General features: G+C 36.4%; 1 protein-coding gene across 3 annotated transcripts; it reads left to right on the plus strand.

Moving 5' to 3' along the window:
• The first annotated feature begins 5,668 nt into the window (after positions 1-5,668).
• On the plus strand, positions 5,669-14,670 carry LOC18444156 (transducin family protein / WD-40 repeat family protein). 3 transcript variants are annotated; one of them, XM_020673606.2, is made up of 4 exons: positions 5,669-6,424; positions 9,821-9,922; positions 12,983-13,615; positions 14,213-14,670. In XM_020673606.2, the coding sequence occupies exons 1-4, from the start codon at positions 5,693-5,695 to the stop codon at positions 14,375-14,377; spliced, it is 1,632 nt and encodes a 543-aa protein (XP_020529265.1). In that variant the 5' UTR covers positions 5,669-5,692; the 3' UTR covers positions 14,378-14,670. The 3 variants fall into 3 exon arrangements, with proteins under 3 accessions (XP_020529265.1, XP_006854396.1, XP_088729072.1); XM_006854334.4 differs by having other exon boundaries at positions 12,989-13,615; XM_088872946.1 differs by lacking the exons at positions 12,983-13,615; positions 14,213-14,670 and adding an exon at positions 12,585-12,698.
• The last annotated feature ends 1,467 nt before the right edge of the window (positions 14,671-16,137 follow it).

A 16,137-nucleotide genomic window follows, 5' to 3' on the forward strand; every position in this document is an offset into this window, starting at 1 on the left:
AGAGCCACTTAACGTTCGATCTTTGATCCGACGTCTCAAAGTATTTTATTTTTAGTTTTTTTTATACAAATTGTATGAATATGAAAATTGGTACGTGCCATCTTCTCATTGGGGCTCACTTATAAAAAAAATTTAAAATAATTTTTCGATAAAATATAATGACCAAAATACCCCTTAAAACTTTCAGGGGTATTTTGGCAATTTTATTTTATTAAAAATATTTTTTTTTATATATTTTTCGCTAGTGAGAGTTTAATAGAGGATTGGACGTCCAAAATTTGGTATCAAAATAGTTTATAGAAAAAAATTAAAAATAAAATAGTGTAGAGGCATGACATTGTAATTGGGGCAATCTTAGCCGTCCATTCAAAATGGAGGGTTTGATAAGGGGAAGTATATAAGTTTTATGCTGTAGGGAAAGCATAGAAAGCTTGCCCCTATGCAAATCCCTCCCTCCCTATGTGATTGTATATGGGTGTTAGTAGTCTTGGGAATGAAACCAATGCGGTCCAGACAAGGTATATCCCACCTCCCCGGCACGAAAACATTTTTAATAATAACAAAAATAAAATAAATCAAAGGATTACATGGTCGTTGAAAAGCTTCTTTAGTTTCAGTCCATTGAAGAATTATGTAAATAAACATGCAATAAAAGATGAAGAAGAATTATGTAAATAAACATGCAATAAAAGATGAATAAATGAATGTAACAAAAATAAAATAAATCAAAGGATTACATGGTCGTTGAAAAGCTTCTTTAGTTCAGTCCATTGAAGAATTATGTAAATAGACATGCAATAAAAAATGAAGAAGAATTATGTAAATAAACATGCAGAATTATGTAAATAAACATGCAATAAAAGATGAATAAATGGATGCAACAAACTCGTAGAGAAATAATAAATTCCAAACTACTAATATTCCCCTTTAATTTTAAGGGAATGCATAAGAAAATTGCAATCACAAATGGAGAAAGAAAAACACTTAGCAAACCAGAACAAAAGAAAACTATAACCACATCAACAAGAAAAAGAAAATACCAGCATTATGAAATAGAATTCATTCCGCCATCAAAAGAGAAAAAGAAACAACGAATGTGAGAAATTTAAAAAAATCGCACCCTCAAATTCGATGACTTCCAAGGATAACAAAGAGCCTCAATTCATTGTATGTTTAACAGATCAATTCATAATTACCAACAAGATCAACACTGAGCAAACTAGTATACAAGAAGTAGACAATCACACCCATAATAAAGAGAAAAATCAAAAAGACCCATGAAAACCCATCATCAAATTCAAGATCCATTAACCATAAAAACAAAAAATTTAGAATCCAACGCGTTCTTCCCAAAACTCAAACGGTAACTTGTCAATAAAATTGTTCAAACTTTAACAAATTAATTTCACTTTAAAATTAAGTGTTCATAGATCTGCAAGATCAATACCATTTTTTGAGTTTCAAATTTTGTTATTGGCGATGGAAATTGATTTAGATCCATCATCATGCTTGTAAAAAAATACAATTTGTCTTTCTCTCTTGGATAGGTATCTCCCAAAATTATAATTATTTCGTTATTACAATTCATTCCTCTCTCCCTGACTTCTAGGTGGGCATGGGCATTTAAAAAAAAACGAAGCTTTTGGATTATGGGTTCTTCACAGTTTCAAGGTAGACTTTATGAAAATTGAAAACTTCATAGTTCTCTCTCCACTGGGTGGGTTTCTCTAAAGGCTTTTCTCATTTTCCATGCAAATTGGCGATTAGTGAGAAGAAAAGTTCCTATCTCTAGTATTTTTATGAAAGGCTAGCATAAAAATGAATTTCTTGATTGAAACAAGGGCTTAGTCGAAACCAGTTGTTGATTCTTTGAAAATGATGCTCTCAAATGATAAGTGACTTCCTTTGGCAGAATTGGATAAAAGGAAGCACAAACTCAAGAGCCTTGTTCAATCTCCTCAATTTCTTTTTTACAACTGTTAAATGCCAAGATTCTTTCACCATAATAATTGTGTTCAGCCACTCCCATCAGTCATTGTATGTCAAAATTGTCTAGCCTTATTGTGTCAGCCAACTAGGGCGAAAGTGAAACTTATGAGTTTGGATAATCGAAGGTGAGATGTGAACTTATGCCTGTAATGGCTGATGTATATAGCAGTCTCTACTTTTAGTATCACTTTTTCAAGAAATAAGAAGATAAGTTGCATAGATAAACCTTGATCGTTGAGATAGATTTTTTAGGGTACATTTAATTTGATAAATTGTGATTTGTGACCAATCATTTGGAGGTTTAACATGTCACTTTGAATTGTTCCATTGATTCTACGAGGCAAATGGTTGATGAGTTCTTCGTGTCCCAATATTCCTCTTTATACTATCCTTTTTGTGTTTGATTGGTGCTTCTTGTCAATAATGGTTAATAATGAATAGAGAAATGATTCATCCATGAAAAGAGAGAGAGAGAAATGATAGATGCTATGAGATTCTAGCTTGATGAAAAAGTTTTTTTTTTTTGTTTTTTTGTTGTGATGTTTGGAGGGGATAAGAGAGAGTGGCATTTTTATTGAGTTTGTTCCTCTGGTTTCAAACTCTGAGCCCATCCATTTAAAGTTTTCAAAATCATCAACTCTTGTGCTATTTTTCGAACCCCCCTAATGTAGCATCTAGCAATAGGAAGTGTTCTCCATCAATCTCTATAATGAGGTTTTGGACTGATACTGCCATAGAACCCAATACATTTCTCATGGTACAAAGATCATTCCCCTAATATAGTGGGGATATAAAACATGAAACATTATTAAAAGATTGGAACTGTCCATTCCCAATAATAGTACATCCTCGATATGGTACACTCTCTCTTGTCGTTTTCTCTCGGAAGCCCATAGTTTGCTTGCAAAAATCAAGAACTCCCACGGCGTTACATTGTACATCCTAGGGAGATTTATATATGGGAATATTTTATATAAAGTTGAGGCTCCAAACAATCATTTTAGTGTGCACCTCAAAATATCACTAAAAGATGTTGTTTTGAAGCCCCAAAAATCCTCAAATTGATCATCCCAACCTCAAGATGTATGGACATAAGAAAAAATGGATTTCGAGTCTTAGTAATAGTGCATCTTGTAATGCATTTTTGGATCACCAATTTTCAAGATTTTCAAGTGTTCATAGATCTACTTGATCTACACTACTTTAAAAATTTTAAATTTTATAACTAGAGATGAAAATAAATTTTTAGGCCATCACAAAGATTTCAGTATTGAAATAACATCTTACGATACTATTTGAACGTTCACTTTCCTTTGATTGTTTATAGCCTCGACTCCATACAAACTGCTCCCTTTATATATTAGGCCAATTATTTTTTATATAAGGAAGATTACAATTGTTGTTGACCATTAGATGTAACATTACATGGTTGGAGATATGTCATTGGCTAGGCACAATGTCCAAAGTAAAATTTTTCGATCATCATCATGGAAGCCTTTTTTCCAACTAATTGGGGTCGATTACAGGAATTCTGGTCTGTCATTCTGCTTTGTTAAGAGCTATCCCCTCAGTGAGGCTATAAGTCCCCTTATATTTTCTCACTACTTCCAACCATATCCTTTTGCGCCTACCCCTTGTACTTTTTGGGCCTTCAACTTGAACTAACCCACACCTCCTAATAGGTGTTGTACTAAGTCAGTGCCAAACCCTTAACATGTGTTGTATTGAGTTTGCACCACATATGACCAACCTACCTATTTTCTCTCATATTATCTTCTATTGGTGCCACACCTAAATTCTCCTGAATGTATTCATTTCAAATTTTATCTCTTTTTGTTTGTCCACTCATCCATCTCAACATCTTCATATTAGCTACACTCATTCTATGAATATATTGTTTCTTGAACACCTAACATTCTACCCCACAAAGTAAAATTGATCTCGTAAGTGTCTTATAGAACTTACCCTTCATCTTCATTGGTATGCTGCGATCGTATAAAACTCCGGTTACATGTCTCCACTTCGCCCACACAACTTTAATTCTATGTGTGACATATTCCCCAAACTCTTTATTTTCCTGGATTATCGACCCAAGATATCGAAAGTACATTTTTTTTTGTATTTTTTGGCCGTCAATCTTAACTACTTCCTTGTCTCTATTCTTATTATTACAAAACTTATATTTCATATATTATGTCTTAGTCCAGCTATATTCAAACCTATAGGCTCTAGAGTATCATTCTAAAGTTCTAACTTTCTGCATATTTCTATTTGTTGGATTTCACATCCAATGGTAAAAGAGGATTGCAACCTCCTTGTACAAGAAATAAAGGATACAGTTTCTATAAGCCCTAGGCCTTGTGAAGAAGATAAAACCTCACTTCGAAATCTTGTTTAAAAAATTCTTAGGGCATGAGAAATCCCTAAGATGACTTTCAAATCTATTTCCACTACCAAATATGAAATTTGTAGTTGGTACAGATCTTGTGGATCAATGAACACTTGAAAATGGTGGTTTTGATCATATGTTATAATGACCACTATTTTTAAGATTTAAAATCCTAATTTTTCTTATAATATAATGATCAAGGTCGAGATGATCGATTCAAAGGGTTTTCGACACCATAACTATTTTTTTTTGGTGAATTTTAACATGAGATTTTTCTTCTTTTTCCTCTAAAGTCTTGGCCTTGCCTTAACTTTTTTTTGAAAATAAATAGTCTTATAGTATACGATTCCTAAATATATACTCTTCGGGTGAAGGTGCCACTAAAGAGGATTTCTCCCATGGAATTATGTTTTCTCGAGCTGATTTGGATTTCTTGTTGAAACGTTTTTGCAAGTGCTAGGTTGTTGAGGTCATAACCACAAATTTCGAGCTCAATGAGATTTAGTTTTAATACAAGGAGGTCACAATCATTATTGACTATTAAATTTAAAATCAGGTGATTGAGGATGTATCATTGTTTGGGTATAAAATCGAAAATAAAATTTCTTGAATGCATGTGACTCACTTTCGCTTGGATTTCACATCCATTACCAAAACTAAATGGAAAAAGTTTATATCAGGTTGCAACATTAAAATATAGAATTAAAGGTGCACCTCAAAAAACCATCATAAATATTGTCTGGATGTTAAAAAACCCTCCAATTGATCATCTCAACATCGAGATATGTGGATATGAAAAGAAAAAAAGGATTTGGAGTCCACAAAATAATAGTATATTTTGCAACACATTATCTGAACCGTCCATTTTCAAGATTTTCACGTGTTTATAGATCTATTTGAGTTGGACTATTTTTTAGAGTTTAAAATTTTATAATTAGAGATTAAAATAGATTCTTAAAGCCATCCTAAGACTTGTAATATCAAAATTATATTTATAATAAAATTTAGAGGTGCGCCGTAATTGGATTGTTTAAGGTTGCAATCTTATGAAAACCACACCCAAACTAAATACCCCATGGTACGCAATCTATGAAAAGTAATGGAAGTTATGCTCCTGCGGGAGCATCTGTTGTTTTTTTTCTAAGATAATGGATGATATGCTCCCGCGGGATCAATCTTTGGGGCCATTCTGCAGAGAAAAATCTAGGGTTTTCTTTGGGTCCACAGAGAACAAAGAGAATTCAGAAATGATATCTGAACCCACCAAGCAACTAGAATAGAAGTTGAAGAGAGAGAAGCGCATGGGAAGAAAGAATGGGCAATACGAGAGATGGTGAAGTGCAGGTCCTATCGCCACAAAAGCGCCCCAAAAAATTCACAATCTCAAATTCCATGGATGATTTTCCTCTACAGACACTGGGTTCAACAGGGCTCATAAGGACGTATGAATTCATTAGGGTTTTGATCCAGTCTCTCTATTCCTTGGGTTACAGTAAAGCTGCATCTCTCTTAGAAGAAGAATCGGGCATCGCTCTCCACTCTCCTGATTTTACGTTGTTCAAAACGCTAATTCTTGAAGCCAAATGGGAAGAGAGCATAGAAGCTCTGCACAAGATTAATAATATAGGGTTAGAGACCAGAAAGGCAGCTCTTTTCCTCATTTTAGAGCAAGAATTCTTCGAATTTTTGAATAAAGGGGACATTTCTTTGGCTTTGAAGGTTTTACAGTGTCGAATTGCACCACTAAGGATTAATGGTGAAAGGGTCCGAGAGCTCGCTTGCTGTGTCGTGTGGCCTAAATTTTGTGAGGATTTTGGTGCTGTAGATAAAGGCTCTTCGGAAGCTAGGGTTGATCTGTTAATGGAGTTGCAGAGAGTCCTTCCACCTGAGGTGATACTCCCTGAGAGGAGGTTAGAGCATCTGATTGAGATGGCCCTTGAAGTGCAGAGGGAGTCATGCGTTTATCACAATTCAGTTGTTGATGTTCTCTCTCTTTACTCAGATCACCGATGTGGTCGAGACCAGATCCCAACTGAAACTTTGCAGGTCAGTTTAAGTAATTTAGAAAGGGAAGCTTGAATTGATTGTTTTCAGTGTTATTGAAGTATCTTTGTTCATTAGGGTGTGTTTGAAAACTGATCTTGGAATATTTTGCAACATTTTTGTTTTATTTTTGGTTCCTCAGTGGATTCTCCTGCTATTAATTATAATATTCCTTGGTCCTCTTTTTTCCTGATTGTGTTTGAATTATCGTTGATTGATGATGGACTTGCAAATTAGAATGTGCTTTGATAATTATGGTACATGCTTGCTTTCCAGGTATTGGGTTTAATGACATATAACTTAGATTTGGCAATTTTAATCTTTAAGAGTATTTTTAGAAGGGTGAAGAATTGGCCAGGAATATCCCATGCCCCAGACATTAAGCTTGCGGATATCCGCAGTTATCCCCCACAAATGATGCTTCGTTTGATCGACTGCAGAAGAGTTATTGTCGAAAGTGTTTTTTTTTTTTTTTTTCCAGGTTTTTGTAATGGGAAGAGTCGCACTGTCTGCCAATGCATCCAGGGATGCATTTGCTGGGTTGATGATTTAAGTGTTGTAGAGTTATAAGGGACCTTTCTGAATGGCAGATAAGGGAGGGAAGATTATATTTTTCATTGGAAGTTTAACTTGGTGTAAACTGAACAAGTATTAGGCGATACCTTGTGTTCCTTCAGGGGTGATGTTTCTTAACAATACTTGTCACTCCCATAAGAGGAGAGATGGTAGAAGAGTCGCTGCACCGATTGTTCAGATTTTGTTGATGGTGGTGACTAATTATTTTATTGATCTCCTTCTGGGATTTCCACTATGCATGCACTAATAAGAAAGCTAGTCTAGCTATAATCTCATTTCTTTTGATTGGTGATGATAGGCCTTTTGTTAGATGCGTAGAATTCCATATGAAATATGTCCCCTTTTTGTTTTGAGCTATTTTGGTCCAAGATCATGAGTTTGAGGATGTCACTTGTGACCGGTGACTGTCTTTTGGAAGATGGAGGGATAGACTATTTTTAAGTTCTTTAACTCCAAATTTTAGAAATCAAACACTAAGAGTGGATTATGAAGGATTGGAACCAAAATAATGAAATATTGGAAGTTTCTAGAATATTGAAGGAATGAAAGATTAGGGCCTTTTGAGGGATATCGATATAAACAAGCACACATTTTACTGCAGTAACTATGAGAAGTATCTCAAATGAAAGTCTTGCAGCCTGTTGGAATCCATATAAATCCTTGTCACTAAGAAAAAATTATCCTTCAAAGATTAACTGAACAATTGGTCATGGTTATATAGACTGGAGAAGGAAAATATCTATTGACTGCAGTTAACCACTGAATGTGTGGGCATTGTCTCAGACTTTTTGCAGAGACTCTTAACCGGTGTTTTAAAACCCAAAACCATGCGGGAAGTGGAGAGGCCAAATGGTGAGTCGACTTGTGTCTTGGACGAAGTTAATGTTGACAAAAGCATGAAAACTTATAAAATGATATAAGAATGAGAAAAGAACTTTTAGAAAATTGAAAAAAAAAGTAAACCAGAAAAATCCTATAATTGGGGGTTGCAAGAATATTGGATATAATCTAGGCCATTTGTTAGAAAAAAGTATTTGTAACGATTTATCAAAAGATGAGAAAAATATTTATAAATATTTAGAGATACATGATAAGTTAACCCTTCCATAAATTAATCACAAAATTTTTTAGGTGAGGCATTATTATGAGATAGGTTTAGTGAGGTGTAGGATTCTACTTGATTGGCTTTCAATATCCTAGTGATCTTCTGGAATGCAGTGGTGACTAAGTGTTAATATACAGTTGGTGCTGTGTTAATTAGTCAAAACTCTGGTTAAGCAGGGATTTGCGCTCAGTTGCCAAACCTTTGGTGTAATGCTTTCGAGACTAAATTTGAATGTTATGTTGTGCGAAGTATGGCTGGAATAATAGGAAACTGTTCAAAACTACAATTATAACCTGGGCTGCTGCTAGCATAGAATTCTGGGGTTATACTGTTATTGATTCGGAAAATTATTTGTAGGAGGCACAAACCAGGATTACAAAACATTCTAAATGGAAAGAGCGGTAGAGTGAAACTCAACTTTGTTAGAAGCATTCAGGCTGACCATGGTGTAGCCTGCATTGGTGGGGCATTACGGGTACGTTTAGGTAGATTATTAAAAAGCTTTTCAGGCCCTTTGTCATAATGGGATCTCAATGAACCTGAAGCATGCTCTTTGCTCACGGGCTTAACGTCTTTGGATCCAAATTGGAAGGACTTACTGATTGAGGGGGATTCAGTAAATGTAATCACATGGGTGATTAATATAAAACATTATCCCTGACACCTGAATAACATTTTTTTATATGAAATTTTTGACATCTTTAATGCCCTCAGTGTTCTTTCCAACATTCTAGATAAAAATCCTAAAAATTTCCAATATTTTATGAGGTGCCAATAATTCGAACAAAACTCTTAGAGCATTGAATTCCTACAATTTTCGCATGGTTTCAAACAAGATTGGGTATTGCAATATCAGAAGTTCCTAAAATTATGATGAAAAAGCTAACAAACGTTTTGCATAAAGTCGTCATACTAGGTGCATATATTCAGGTAAGAAACAAGAAATTATGAATCTTTCCTATCTTGGTGATTGAAATCCACAAATCTTGCCAAATCTATCTAACATTTCTGGAAATTTTTCTATAGAAGGAAACAGTCTGTTGCAAACAGTTTTAAAAGGAACCAGTGAGTTGTCAAGACCTGACGAGTCTTACTTAGGTACAGGTTTAGATAGAATCAGACTAGTCATACACAGAACTGCTCGAGGCTTTTTATTTTGTCTCGTTGATTGGCTCCAAATACGTTCCTCTGGGAATGCCCGAGGTGAGCCAAATCAGGTGTGTCCCACATCCACTTAGCTTGTTGGACTATGCTCTTATCTTATATTTACTTGGAATCATAATTCTATTCTTTACGTTCCTTCTGAGGATTTAACAAAAAATTTGTACTCCCATTGATCCCATACTACCTAATTTTGGAACTTGTTATTGATTGGGACATCCATAATATTCCTTTAGCTGCAAAGTTTTTGGCCACCTTGGTTCTCTTTTTAGATTTTCATTGTACTTATCAACGGACCGAAAAAGAAAAAAAAGAAGAGAAAAATAAACAACGAATAAGTTTTTGCGTGGCTTATGGACACAATGCTTGGCTCTTTCCAACTTAATTCATTTTCTCATGTTGATAAATTTGATGAGATTGTGCAATTGCTGACCAGACTTTGCAAGCATGTATGTTAAAGCTGTTATAGATTTGTTAATTATTTTCCTCATTATTACTAGGTATCTTAGGTTTTAGGTGTGCAAACGGGCCTAACAATAACCACCTGTTTGTAACAGGTATTAGACGATCATGAGGATGAAGTCTGGTATTTACAGTTTTCAAATAAAGGGAAGTACTTGGCTTCGTCGTCGAGAGATTGTACTGCCATAATATGGATGGTGAGTCATATATTCTATACAGTATCATGTGTTTTGGAAATGTTGCATGCACTTTGTTTGGAATTCATTCATATTTCTTTCAGAACATTGTATTACCACTTTTTATTTGTGATAATGGTTTCTTGTAGATGTTTATTATAAAAAGGGGTGCTTTATATTTAGACAAACATGCTTTATCTATGTGGATGGAATACATTTTATCAATATCAATTACAGATTGGCACTGATTTACTATTTACTATGGCCTTGTTGTATACCTTCTTTTACTTAGTTTTTTTCTTTTACTGAATTAAGATTATAGGATAATTATATCCTATTCAGTGTTCAAGAACTCGCCTGTGTTGACTCGGACTCTGGCAAGTTACTGGGGCTCAACAGCCTCCTGCTTGTTGGAGTGTATAAGCGCTGCACTCAAGATACATAAAGTCTTTTCTTTTATTACAAGTCCAAATACACCATTAAACTTCAAATTCCAGCAAGCTTTTGACTTGCATAGACCAAGATAAATCAATTATATACACCCCAAAATACAATCACAATACCTCAACCAGTCCTAGACAGTCTTAGAATGTCTCTTCATAGCTCACAATCAATCTAATAAAGTGAGGTTTGGTGTTATTTTTCACAAGTTTCCTTTAGAGGGTAAAACTTGATGAATTTGCCACTTGGCCGAGGGCAATTTTTGCCCTCGGGCAAGGGGCGATTAGGCGGAGCGCCTAGGCAATCACTCAGGAAGGCACGCCTTGGTGGATGGCAGGCTGTTTTTGCTTCTATGATTAGAGTTCTCTTGTTGGTTGCGGACTGGAAGCTGTCCATCCAATAAAGGGTTTGTCTCGGTTGCCCTTCAAGTTGAATCCAACTCTTGAGGAATTGTACCATTCACACCTTTGGGAGGAAGGAGGAGAATCATTGATGTGCTCTTTTTGAAACTCATTCTCTTGTTTTCTTTCTTGGCTACTGGGATTGGTGGTGGGCTGATTTGTAGCAGCTCTTTCTTCAACCAATTTATAGAAAATTTCTCACATGATGTTCATTAGATCCATTTTTTATTTTTTTCTCCTCATGAATTTATTTCATCCAATAATTGCAACTGAAAGCGCATCCCTTTGGGAGGAGGGGTGCCTGGATCCTACACAGAGCGTGGCAATGGCTTCGTGGGCTACATTGAAGGTTTATGTTCAGCATGCTTTAGAGTAGCTTAAGGTCTCCTATTTTGCTTAGGGTTGCATGATAGGAGGCATAAAGGGTTTAGTACTTAGGGCAGATCTATAGGGGAGAATTTGATCAGATTAAGGTAAACATTAGGGTTTGAGTTAAAAGGTTTAATATAAGATAAATTTGTTGAAGTTTATTGGCCCATCAAGCTACATGGATCAAAGGAGGGAATCCGGGGGTTGTTTCGAGATGGAAAATACTAGGAATGGCATATGGGTAGAGTTTCTTGGGAGCTGGTTTTTAAAAGAGCTTCTGGGATACTGGAGGTGGGGTTTGCTTAAAGTTTTGAGGGAGTGGCTGGAGAGAGCGAAAAAAAGTGGGAAAAGAGGGGGGAAGAGGAACTTCTTTTACTTATATAAGGAATCTAACACCTTATTCATATTAGGAGAACTAGAATTGTATTGGCGTCAACACCAACCCAAAACTAGGGTCCATGGAGTCAACACCATAGAAAAGAGACATAAACATCTCAAGATGGGATCAACTCTTTTAAAGAAATGGCCGTGGGCGTCGTTCTTTTTTTATTGCAGTAGGAATCTATTATCTTACTTAACTTGGAAGCTAAGCATTCTGTAAATCTATCCCATCTAATATTAAGGAACTGCATCCTTTATAATTTTAAAAAACTAGGCCTTTTATGTGATGAGGAGTGTAGCATCTTCTAGAAATCTTCCAAAAAATAGGAAAAAGGAGAACTCTTCGCATGAGGGAGTTCTAGTATTCTAATCCGTGAAGTTAGTGTCAACAATAAAACCAAGGTAACATAACCTTTTCTTTATTGTCTTTTAATTTCGTTGATGTGAGATTCAGCTGCATTACTATTTTGGAGGCAGTTAGAGAAAAAGAGAAAGGAAAAATATATGGAGGCCAAGTAGCTTGCAACATGTTTCACTAATTATGTGCTATATTCATGCCAATTTTTAATTTGGGGAAGTTAATATCTTATAAGAGACTGCTCTAGTAATCTGAGCAATAAACTGGTTCGGGGTCATGCGTTGAATGGCATTAAACGATCATTATGCTCAAAGTAGGTTGGGAGATGTGTCCAGCATTGAAATCTTCTGTGCTGTGCAAGTAGGTTATTGACAAGTCATGAATGGGGCTTAGGGAACAATTTTTTGTGGTTTTTTTATATTTTGGAGGATTTGGAGGCTTGGGCTTTTAGAATTTTCAGAAGGAAGAGGAGGTTAAATCTGTCATTTGGAGATTTAGTTGAGTAGGTGAATTGTGTGCGAAAAATGCTACAGTGCCAGGCATGTGTCTGACTTGTATTCAGCACTTTCTTCTCTGTAGTGTACATGCTATGTTTTCTTACTTTTATTTTATATGTACTTCATAAGTTTCTTTGATTTAGACTCTTTTTTTCCTTCCCTGGACGAAAGGGCATACAACCTCATGTCCTTTCTAGATTTTCTAACCTAATCTTTTACTTTACCACTTCTTGCAGCAAGTTACTCAATGTTGGAGAAATTATTTGTTATGCTAGTCACTTATCCTTTATTTGATTGAATATCCTAGAGATTTTGGGATAAACAGTTCTTTATCATTGGCCCAAGGGGGCTTTGAATGTTCCACCACATTCCATGAACTGTCTACAAGGGATACTTAAATATATCTAGTGATAGTTATTTGTTTATGTTATCAATTTGTAAAAAGCTTTAATTTATCAGGAAACAAAAAAAATTTGACTGTAAGGAACTCATTTATGACATTAACAAATTAGTGGAATTCTTAGCCCCCGTTTGTACAAAACAATTTTTCTTTCTCAAAAAATGGGGTTTCAAAGTTTCTCTCTCTCCCCCCCTCCCATCTCTTTCTCCCCAACAGAGATTAATCATACATCAGCCACAGGTCTCGAATGATGGCGCGGTCTCCCTAAAGCACAGGCTGACTGGTCACCAAAACCCAGTCTCCTATGTTTCATGGAGCCCCGACGACACCATGCTTCTAACATGTGGCATGGGTGAGGCCCTCCGCCTATGGAGCGTGGGAACCGGCATGTGCACTCTCACCTTTGGAAAGGGGAGCTCCGGGGTCACCTCTTGTGCATGGTTCCCTGACTCTCGCCGCTTTTCTGGAGGATGTGACAATTGTATCTATACTTGGGACATTGAAGGTCGTGAGCTCGATGCATGGCGGGGCCCACGCATGCCCAAGGTCTCTGATCTCGCTGTCACCCCTGATGGGGCACACTTGGTTGGAATTTGTGCAGAGAAAGATATAAGGATTTATGCACTTGGGTCGAAGAGTGAGAGAGTCATTGAAGAGGAGCAACCGATTACATCTCTCTCTGTTTCGAGAGATGGGGAGTTTATTCTTGTGAACCTTAACAATCAAGAGATACATATGTGGGATTTGGCTGGGAGATTGGGGGATCCCTCGAGGTTTAGGGGACACAGGCAGAGCCGGTATGTGATACGCTCATGTTTTGGAGGGTTGGACCATGCATTCATAGCTAGTGGGAGTGAGGACTCGCAGGTGCGTATGTTTGATTCCTAGTACTCAGTTATTTTAAGTTCAGAAAGTGCCATTCGAGCCCCATGTTTTTGTAATTTGCCCTGAAATTTTGGTGGGATAACGAATATTAATGAAGTGTAGCCATTCATGTATTTAGGTGTATTAGCAAAAATGTGGGATCAAATAGCAGTTCCATTTTCTTTTAGGAGGTACTGCAAACCTGTTGAGTATGGTATATGGTACTCTAAAGGAGCTGCGCGCCCACCTGGGTAAACCCAGGTTTAGTTAGTCTTTACGATCAATCACTGAAAATGGAATGGACCGTGATTGCCCTTTTGGAGTACCTTATACCATTCTATATCACCATCTTTTCCTCAAGCAATTAGTAGAATGAAAACCTTATTTTTCTGGATTTTATTGAGCTTCCAATCTGTCCTAAAATGACAAAAAGGTTGTCTTTTTCGACTTAATGTTGTCTTTGTTTCTCTTCCAAAATGCCATCAATTTTACTATCCTAATGTGGAATTTTGTCTCATAGGAAAAGAGTTACCAAAGGTTGTATCTTTGTTCCTCTGGGTTTTTCTTTGACTGACCAAAGTTCCCCCGTTTCTGGGACAGATTTATATATGGCACCGGCGTAATTGTGAGCTGATAGAGGTCCTGGGTGGTCACTCGAGCACTGTTAATTGCGTGAGTTGGAACCCCATGAACCCACAGATGTTTGCTTCAGCGAGCGATGACCGGACAATTAGGATATGGGGAGTGAGCCGAGGTAAGAAGTAAAAATAGGAGTAAAGGAAAATAGAAAACAAAAGCAGGTGGAGCCGAGGCTCCTTGTACCAATAGTTGTAACTTTAATGATTCTCGATCTCCAGTCGAGGCCCTGTGGTAATTCTTTCCTGTTTTATTTTGTAAATTCCCTCATTGTTTACTTTACTCTGAAATTTAATTCGTTGATCAAAGCTGCTCTTTCACGTGTTCTTATTTTCCTTTAGTTTTTTGCAGTACTTTTGTCAATACATTGTATGGTACAATTATGCGCTGTGTCATAAATGTTCAAGGTTCTCTTATATTTATATTTGAGTACTTGATTATGGATGATATGATTCACTCTTTCGGAGTGTATATGTTGTTGTTCTATCCTATTACTATTTTGTTTACAGCGTTTAATAGAATAACATGAGATTTTTTTTCCTTGAGAGACATGATCAATCTTGAGCTTTATATTAGTGTTTAAGTGTTCGCCTCTATTTCTATCTCTACTCTTCTTATCTAATCCCCCCTCTCTCTGTATTGTTTGTTCATTAATGTTTTGCTTGTACAAAGCAACCAGAGCTTTAGCGATGATGTGCCTAATGTCATAGATACAAGAAGTGTGAATCATAGATACATGATTCACTCTTTCGGAGTGTATACGTTGTTGTTCTATCCTATTACTATTTTGTTTACAGCGTTTAAGAGAATAACATGAGATTTTTTTTCCTTGAGAGACATGATCAATCTTGAGCTTTATATTAGTGTTTAAGTGTTCGCCTCTATTTCTATCTCTACTCTTCATATCTAATGCCCCCCTCTCTCTGTATTATTTGTTCATTAATGTTTTGCTTGTACAAAGCAACCAGAGCTTTAGCGATGATGTGCCTAATGTCATAGATACAAGAAGTGCAACCTTTAACCCATATTTCTCATTTTCATGCCTGCAATCTGATGGTATCCAATAACTAGGATGGGTTCATAAGCCTTTTAGCCAAGGATATCCAGGCTTATGAGCTTGACAGGGTAGCTATTGATCTTGGTGAGACCATCGACTCTTTTGCTGTTGTCAACTATTGTTTATTTGATCCGAAGCATTCGAAGGATTTAGTAGCATGTGCTCCTTCAGTCACTGTGGATGAAACTTCAAGCTCTCTCTTTACACTCTTCTCCAGGGCAAGGTGGGAGTTAACTTAGTTGAGGACTCTCTTTGATTTTGGGATTTCTCTCAAGTCTCTCCCAACCAGAGCTTTTGTGAAACTTGTAAAATTGTTGATGCAATTAGACTTGAGGACAGGATAGATTATAGTTTTAACCCAGATCAGCAAGTTTTACTTTCTTGGTAGATGGACGTTTGCAGAAGCTATTGCTAGTTTGCAACACTCGAAGAAAATGGTGTTACTTGGATTACCCCGTATGATGTCTTCTAACAAATCTATGCTTCAGGGAGACATTCACTTGCTCAAGAGAACAACTAAACGTGGTTTAGTTGATTGTGTTTTTTGGACCATTTTGATTAGAGGGTTTTGTTCAACAGGTGAGAATGCGACTGCTATATGATGGAATGTTTCTTCTTATCATGTATATGAGGGCAACATATCTCTCGCTGAGCTTGGTTTACTGTAAAATGAGCAACTACCAAGATGATAGAGATGTCCCACATGGGGTCCTAAAGAAGATTAGGCTTTGGGTAATTCTGCTTAAAGCGAAGTAATTGATGGTATTCGCTGCATAAAGAAAGATTTAGGAGGTGGCCAAAGCATTTCTCCATGTGACTCTGTAAGGCTGCA

This window comes from Amborella trichopoda, chromosome 7 (genome assembly GCF_054954075.1).
Source record: "Amborella trichopoda isolate Santa Cruz 75 chromosome 7, AtrichopodaSantaCruz75HAP2 v2.0, whole genome shotgun sequence".
Taxonomy (NCBI): domain Eukaryota; kingdom Viridiplantae; phylum Streptophyta; class Magnoliopsida; order Amborellales; family Amborellaceae; genus Amborella; species Amborella trichopoda.

Bases quoted from the DNA above. Each gene is read 5' to 3' on its own strand.
- LOC18444156 (XM_020673606.2), top strand. From the start codon at position 5,693: ATGGGCAATACGAGAGATGGTGAAGTGCAGGTCCTATCGCCACAAAAG. The intron at 9,923-12,982 runs GTGAGTCATATA...ATCATACATCAG, and splicing joins GTACTGCCATAATATGGATG to CCACAGGTCTCGAATGATGG. The intron at 13,616-14,212 runs GTGCGTATGTTT...TTTCTGGGACAG, and splicing joins GTGGGAGTGAGGACTCGCAG to ATTTATATATGGCACCGGCG.